The 8,446-nt window shown below is 41.6% G+C and overlaps 1 protein-coding gene across 2 annotated transcripts in view; it reads right to left on the bottom strand.

Moving 5' to 3' along the window:
- Positions 1-305: 305 nt before the first annotated feature.
- THUMPD2 (THUMP domain containing 2) overlaps positions 306-8,446 on the bottom strand; it is a 35,238-nt gene continuing 27,097 nt past the window's right edge. For both annotated transcript variants that reach the window (XM_029937896.1, XM_029937898.1), the window contains 2 exons: positions 4,323-4,434; positions 306-1,204 (listed from right to left, as the gene is read on the bottom strand). In XM_029937896.1, the coding sequence (XP_029793756.1) occupies positions 874-1,204; positions 4,323-4,434 (443 nt within the window). In that variant the 3' untranslated portion in view covers positions 306-873. The remainder of the gene's footprint in view (positions 1,205-4,322; positions 4,435-8,446) is intronic.

Raw genomic sequence — 8,446 nt, 5'->3', positions numbered from 1 at the left:
CTTTTAAACATTTTTTAATGTTTATTTTTGAGAGAGCGACACAGAACGTGATCGGAGGAGGGGCAGAGAGAGAGAAGGAGACACAGAAGCTGAAGCAGGGTTCAGGCCCCGAGCTGTCAGCACAGAGCCCAACACGGGGCTTGAACCAGGAACGAGATCATGGCCTGAGCCCAAGTCGGATGCTTAACCAACTGAGCCACGCAGGCGCCCCTGCATCAACTTTCTATTAGAAGATCTTCTCAAGTAGTAAACACAAGGGATACATTTCATTTAAATAAGACAGAGGTGCCATTTTAAAACATCTATTAATGTTTTTAGAAAAAAAGCAAGCTTTATTTTCTATCATGGTGGAGGATACTGGCTTGATTCTTATTGCTATTATTCCCATTAATGTTTTACAGAATATGGGACATATAAAAAGTATTGCAAATAAAAATTATTTTCATTCCGATGGGGAAGAAAATTACAGGCTTAAGAATCAAGTTTAATATCAAAAGAAGTAACACATCGAAGTTTGTACATTTGATGTGATGAGTGCAATCTACTTTCTCGGAACCTCTGAAAATTTGTGCTCGAAGTTGCAGCTCCTGCTCCGAGCCAGTGCTGCCGGGGCACAGCTTCTCACATTCTGACAGAATACCAAGTCTGTGAGTCCTCTAGGGGGAATATTCACTCACTGGTCTTTGTTGGCAACTTTTGGCTCTTCCGAGGATGGAGCTGGAGCTCGGCCAGCAGTCATGCGTCCTGCCTTTCGGGGGCGTCTGCTTTGCCGGAACTCTGCGGCCCCGCCCAGATCCTAAGACGGCGCCGCTGCTGCACGGGAGGCGCACCTGATGTAGGAGGACTCGAACCGGCCTACAGCAGCGGGGCCTGCTAGAGTCCAGAAGAGTGCAACTTCCTGTATTTGCATATGAATGCATCCGTCCTCCCAAGGCTAACTTTGTGGCGTTCCACTGGCACTAGAGAGCCAAACGGTGGCATTCTGTCCAAGCACTCCTGGTTACTGGATTGGAAGGAAGAGGGCACTGTTTCTGACATGCCAGTTTTTTCTCCAGGATTCAAGCACTTTTTGACTCCAGGTTCAGGTTCATCTGTGCGGCTGCCCTTGGAATTCAAAGGGCTGCTTCTCTGTTCGCCATCTTTAAGGCGCCTGTGATGCTCCTCACTGAGCAACAGCACAATGGTTCCGCCAACGTGAAGCACTCTGTGACAAAAAAAATGATAATTGGTATGAGTATTTCTTTCTTTCTAGACAACAAACAATCCCACTTTATTTAAAATATTTGGTGTTTTTAATTTGAAATTTAATTTTATCTATTTAAACACAAGGATTTTGATAATTAGGTAGTATCTTCCATAATGCATATTCATTATAGTAATTATGGAATCATGAGCACAAATCTGCTTTAATTATCTATTTTTACTCTACTTAAAAGGCAAGCCTCAAAGTAATTCATAGTCACATACTAATAAGTGATTGTACAAGGAAAAGGCAACTGAAAGAATCCTATAGGATCAGCATATACGAGGCTGATGGCAGAGGGGAAGCACTGGAAAGAGCGAGGACATGGACAAAGGACTGACAACAGGGAAGATCAGAAAAGAGCGGAAGATGTCAGTGTCAGCCTGTCGGGGATAATTCATCACTGGACCAAATTCCGTGGAGCACTTCCATGCGGAAAAAGTGATCAGCTAACACACAGTCCTCAGAGTTGCTCAAGAGATTACTGACAGTGGGAGAAGGGCGAGCAGAGAGTTCCAGAGGGTGGCAAGTGCTACCCTCCAGGAAGTCTGAGGTACCTCGGGAATCCATCAGCTGGGTCCCGAACGTGCACCATGAGTTAAGGACAAGCAAGAGTGAGCCAGGCCAAGTGACAGTGAGGGGCTGGAGCGAGGCAGGGGCTGGAGGCAGAAAAGCAGCAGAAAGGAAGAAGTGAGGAGGAGGCACTGGAAAAAATTCAGCGTGAGGCTGAATCAGAGGGGTGGGAGGAGGAGGGAGGAAAGGAGTGCTGTTTGGAATGCGCCGGGGGCCTACGGAGCAGGGCAGCCTGAGTCCCAGTCCCCGGCTGGGTGGACAGCCTGGAGGCAGGAGAAGACCAGGGCTCGAGGTAGAGATTTCAGAGCTGTCAACGGTACACAGTAGATAAAGCTGTGATGGTGAATGACACCTCCTTGGGAGGCAGGCCAGAGTGAGAAGAGAAAAAGGGCCAAGGAACAGAGACTTCACGGTTGAGGAAGGAGAGAGGAGGGAGGGGCCATGGGACAAAATCCTAGGAGAAAGTCTGGACACCAGCGACGGCATGGAAGCCAAAGATGTACACTCTCAGGATGGGAATAGTCTCCACAGTGTCTAGTGCTGCAGGACTGACGGGGGGCTAGGATTACAAGAGGTCATCAGGGAGCTTGGGGACGGCAATCTTAGCTGAGGGCAGGAGCAAAGGCTGGTCTGCCGGAATCAAAGGGGGACTGGAAGGGGAGGACGCACAGACGATTCTTTCAAGAAGTCTGGCTGTACAGGTAGGAGACAAAGTGACAGCTAGAGGGCCACGACTTAAAGGGAATCTCCCCCACACCCAACAAAGATACCAGGAGCTTATACGTAGCTTTCCCTCATCTCAAGAATCAGTGAATCAAAACAAGTTTGTCTCCACTATATATTAGGCTATACTGACTCTATAAAACCTCCAACTATAAAAAGTAAAAAATCAAACCATAAAGGCTGTGGGCAGGTGTCAAGGAAGTACAGTCACAGTAGTTCCTTATATTCAAATACATACACTTTCAACTGCTCCTATTGAGGCACTCAAATTATGGGCAGAATTTGAATATCTTCAGGAAAGTTCCAGGTTAAATGTAAGTCATTGCTCACACCTATTAGTATTTCACTAGGAGTTGGCTTAATAGTGTGGCTGGTAAATTACCTACTAGGCACAAAGGCTGTGGTTATTAATGCAGGCCGCAGGTCAGAATCACCTTGGGAGGGCTTAAGAAATATACCCACGTTCGGGGTGCCTGGGTGGCTCAGTCGGTTAAGCGTCCGGCTTCGGCTCAGGTCATGATCTCACAGTTCGTGGGTTCGAGCCCTGCGTCAGGCTCTGTGCTGACAGCTAGTTCAGAGCCTGGAGCCTGCTTCAGATTCTGTGTCTCCCTCTCTCTCTGACCCCCCTTCCCCTGCTCATTTTGTCTCTCTCTCTCTCTCAAAAAAAAAAAAAAAAAAAAAAAAAGCAATATACCCATGTTCTACTCCAGACCAACAAAACTGGAGGGGTGGAGAATGAGCATCACTGCTTTTCAAAATCCCCTGAAATGATTTTAATATGAAGTCAGGGTTGCAAAATCGGCTTGAGGGGAATGTGTTACCAGGCAGAAGGGAGTGCAGGTGCTCAGGAAATGTTTGAATTATAGGTGGTCCCCAGAAAGATCTCAGGTTGGGTAACTGTGTAAGGGGGCAGTTGCTTACAAATAAGATAATCCAAAAAGAAGTGTGGAGTATCTAGTTCACAAGACGGAGGTGAGATGATTTTAGCTGAACTTAGACTTCATGTCAAGCTTTAATTTTCCTTATAGGATGTCAGCCTTGACACTGAATTTTCTCCATCCAAAACCGATGGCTCATTGTTTCTATTGGTGACATTATTTATATCCAGGCTCTTGACCTGTTGTCTTGCTCTATCAAATGCCTAGCTGAGACAATTTAACGAATTGACTTCTTGGTCATATCTTTTTATTCCTCCATGTGTTCTAGGTTCTCTCCTTTACCAGCTTAAGTGGTCAGAAAAATATATATTCAGGTTTCACTGTTTGAGCTTCTCAAAAATTCTTTCCCTGAATTATATTCCCTGAGGGCATGAATTTTCATTTTACAATCAGCACAGTTGTAGCCTCTGATACTGAATGTTTCTCATGTGAATTCTGTTGTGGGGCTTAGTAGCCATGATCTTGAGGAAGTTCATCTTTCCGGGTCCCTGTTTCTCATCTGTAAAGTGTGGCCGATTAACACATTAGGAGGTGGGGTTTTTGTGAGGTTTATAATATGTAAATTACCTACCTCGGTGATTAAAATGTAAGTCCCTATTCCGGATATTCAGATTTCAGGCAATAATAAAAAGTTAGTATCTTTTTGGGAATAAAACAATACAGTGTAAGATGATATGGAATAAGTATCTCAATTATAACCTTCTGATTTGAAACCTTAGAAAATTTAACTACAAAAACTCTGGGAAATTATTAAAATGTAATCAAATTGTAGCTGAAGAACTGGTATATATTTTGGTTAAATGACTAGTAACTCAAAAATTGTGAAAATGAACTCAACAGCTTACCTCTCCATTTCTTGTAGAATGCTTTTGATGTCTTTCTCTAACTTAAACTTTTTCCCAAATGGAATGTCAGAAATAATAACATCAACACTCTCTGAAGGCAATGGCAAGTCTGAAATACAAAAACCAGAGAATCCTGTTACAGTGAGTTCAACTATTTACAACCTGAATATAAGCAAACAGAAGTATGCAGAATTATTTTTGCATATTAAATGCAGTTTAGGGATACTAACATTTTCTCTAAGAAATTATAAGTTACTGAAAAGCTTTTCGACTAAAAAATAAATGATAAAGTAATTATATTCTGTTCTTTGAAAATTGGTTTTTCTGTTGTGATAAAATATGACACAAATTAAGCAAAATCTTAAATTAATCAGAAAATTGAATTCTCTAAACATATTACATGAATAAAAAATTGCCAGATTCAAGAAGAAGTACATTAAATTGTCTAGAAAAACATTTTACAAATTATATTCTCTTTCATTTTCCCTCTTCATAGTTAACATATAAAATTTTGCATGCGTATAACTGTTCTTAAAAGGGAGATGATCTTAGCTTTCACTGAAATTTTAAAAGAGACCCACAGGTTAAGAACATCTACATAAATCCTAAGACTAGATAATATGCTAAACAACGAATCAACAAAAGGAACTTTATTCCTAAACAAAAGTAAATGTAGTGTTTGATTACTGAGTCTGAATTTTTTTCTCATCTTTACATTTCTCAGAAATTGGGTTACTAGAAGGTAATACACATAATCTTAACTTCCCCATTTTCTGAGCGCACTTTTCACTTTCTACCTATTTTACTTCCCATCCATCATGTACATTAGTTATAATATTCTTAAGGCAGATGTTCCAATTTTCATTTTTCGAATGGCATTTAATTCTGTAAGAATTGAACACAATTTAAATAACCTTTACTCTTCTAAATACCATATAAATTTTTGTTGGCTGGAAATTTAAAAAGAAAACCAAAAAAATCCCACTATTGGGGAAGGTCTAATGAACGCCTGATCTTTCCTAGTTCTCACCCTTATTTGAGATTAGTAGAAAAAAGAATAATGGGTTACTAGAAAAAAAGTATCCGAATAATATTCTTTTAAAGCTAGACATGAATTCCTTTTTTCCTAAGTCCTATTCTAGCTTCATGCGCTTAGTTTTAGAGTGTTGACACAGGACACATGCATTTAAATACCGTTTCTATACTTTATGCAGGACTACTCGAGACAATGTACCATGACGGCAATCGTGGTTATCAGATGCTTTATACAGAAGAAACTGTGCAGTAGTTGACTCTAGAGTGTGAGTCCATGGTTTTCTTCTGCGTGAACACGCACACGCGCACACACACACACTAGATGCCCAGTTTGTTCAGGTTTGGTAACATTTTTTTTCTTCTGTCAGTCTCTATTTTTATTTGCAACTTTCCTACTCTGTATTATATAATCTGCTCAACGGCCTTAAAAATTTTAGAAGTTCAAGGAATAAACTTAGAATACATTTTTTTTAAAAAAAGTTCCAGAACTAAGCAATGCTAACTTCCAATAGAGCATAAAATAAGCTTTTGTTGTGTCTGGGAGCACATGCAGGCTCCTCTATCGGATTCCTTGCGTCTGCCACTCACGAGCCTCGTGCCGTGCAAGGCCCCCGCTCCCACGCGGGCCTCATTCCTGCTCTTCCTCCAGCCTCGATTCCCAAGGCCGCAGCAGGTTCTCAAGGCCACAGCCATCCCTCCTGGGCAGCATCCCTGGGGGACACCAGCAGCCGCAGAATCTCCTGGGAACCACGAGTGCAAAGTCTCGCTCCTTTCCTCCCAAACCTACCGTGAGTGCGTATCAGAACCGACTGGAGGGTTGGTAAAACAGACTGTCGGCCCTACCACGTGAGTTTCTGATGAGGAAACTCCTGAAATCATGAGCGCCTGACCCATAATTTTCAACACACAACATCTTTTAAATTACTAAATGCCTCGAACTGCCTGTGAACAAACAGTTCGCTTATAGCTAAGGAGATAAGATTCTGAAATAGAAACACAGTCCAAAACAAGTATGTAAAAGTCATCCCTATTGTACAACTCTGCAGGATGATTCAAGAATGCAAAAAAAATGCAAAATACTGGTGCACCTTGAACAAAACAATTGCTCTGTATCTTCCTCTTGCCAGAAGAAAAACGGGTAAGAACTTCTTAAAACTCAGAATCATGGCCCTAATAGATTTTCTGCCAATAGGTTTTAAACGCCTTCAGGAGATCTTTTTGTGCATTTATTTATCTGTTTTTGTTTTATTTTAAAGTTTATTTATTTTTTTTGAGATAGACAAAAACAGTGTGAGTGGGGAAGGGGCAGAAAGAGAGGGAGAGAGTCCTAAGCAGGCTATGCACTGATGGTGTAGAACCTGATGCGGGGTCTGAAACCATGAAACTGTGAGATCATGACCTGAGCTGAAACCAAGAGTCAGATGCTTAACTGACTAAGTCACCCAGGTGCCCCTATTTATTTATTTTTAAATGTTTATTTTGAGAGAGAGCAAACATTCATGGGGGCGGCCAGGGGGGGGGGCAGATCTGAAGCAGACTCTGCACTGCCAGCAGAGAGCCTGATGTGGGGCTCGAACCCACAAATCGTGAGATCATGCCCTGAGCCAAAGTCAGATGCTTAACCAACTGAGTCACTCAGGTGCCCCTAGGGATTTTCTCTTTGAAGCTTCTAATAACACTGAAAGAAAATCTGCAACATTTAACTGTCTGCAAAGGTCTTCTACTAATGGAACCAACAAATCAATAGCTATAGCTTCATTTGTTTATGTACATAAGAAAACTTGGAATTGAAAATGAGCCAAATTAATTTAGAATAGTCATTTGATCTAAATGAAAAGTCATGCTTTACAGAGTGATTGTTAAATGCATTTTCTTTAGCTGCATTTGATAAGTGGCTGTCTTTGGGCTCAGTCCCCTTAAAATATATGTAATATTTTGAAATAAATGCTACACACTCCTATAAACAGGTCTGTTTCATTTGGTTAGTGATAGCACCATGGCCCTCCCAGTGGATGAGGAGTGTCAACAGACACTTTACCCATGTGTTCATCAGCTTTCTTGAGAAATGGAAACTCTGTGTTTACTTTTTCATTAAACATGTATTTTAAGAACTTCCTACTGTTGAAAGAGTTTGTTTCAGAATACAACTGTTATCAAACAATAAGAAAGGATACCGTACTACAAACTGTAAGGCCACTGCACCGAAGGAAGCACTCCAACAACTCTCTGGGGTAAGCTTTTTACCCACTATTTCCCCATATTCACATACACCTAAACCCATCACTTCCCACATTTCCTCTGACTTCCCAAACATGGAGCCTGGCAGCTTCATGAATCCTGCATAATATGTCACGGGCCACAAGACACGTGGGTGGAACACCAGGGCCCAGGCCAGCAAGGGCAGGATAGCTATGAGAGGAAAACCCACACCGAGATCAAAGAAAATGCAGCCGCCGCATTACGGGCAGCTTATGGGCGTGCTGAAAAACGCACGCCTTCTTCCTACAAGGGCAGAACTGAATGACACCTAAGAACAAAGCACACTTGTTAGCAATAAGCTTGTTATAAATTCTCACTGAAGTAACGTGTGACAGGCTATAGAACGTCTAATTGGAGGGCGTGAAAACATTCCTTTTTTCACCTGTCACCAATTTTGTCATTTTAATTAATTTATACACGTGTTTCTTTTGCTCAAACCTGTATATATTACAACTTTCCATCTTATCCTAGGAATGAATACCTATGTCTGTAGATTAACAAAAAACAAAGCCTAACCAATGACTCATTAGTGCCCAAGGTAGCCTGTAACATAATATCCATTTGGTTCCAAATTTTCATGATAATGAAAACTTAGGAATAAACATATGCAATTTCTGTATACTAAAGGATCGTCTCCTTTTATACTAGCAGAAAGGTATGAGGTGAAAGTTACCAAAAAGGTAGAGAAAATACAGTCATTAAAGCTCACGAAGAGAACAAAGAGAGCGATGCTGCAGAAACCAATCATGATGGGAGCATTTCTAACTTCCCAGACGCACCCCTGCTTACAGAGGTCCTTAATCATGCTGTGCGTTAGGCAATGTGCTCTG

Source organism: Suricata suricatta, chromosome 4 (assembly GCF_006229205.1).
Source record: "Suricata suricatta isolate VVHF042 chromosome 4, meerkat_22Aug2017_6uvM2_HiC, whole genome shotgun sequence".
Lineage (NCBI taxonomy): Eukaryota > Metazoa > Chordata > Mammalia > Carnivora > Herpestidae > Suricata > Suricata suricatta.
This window is presented reverse-complemented; position numbering and strand designations above follow the sequence as displayed.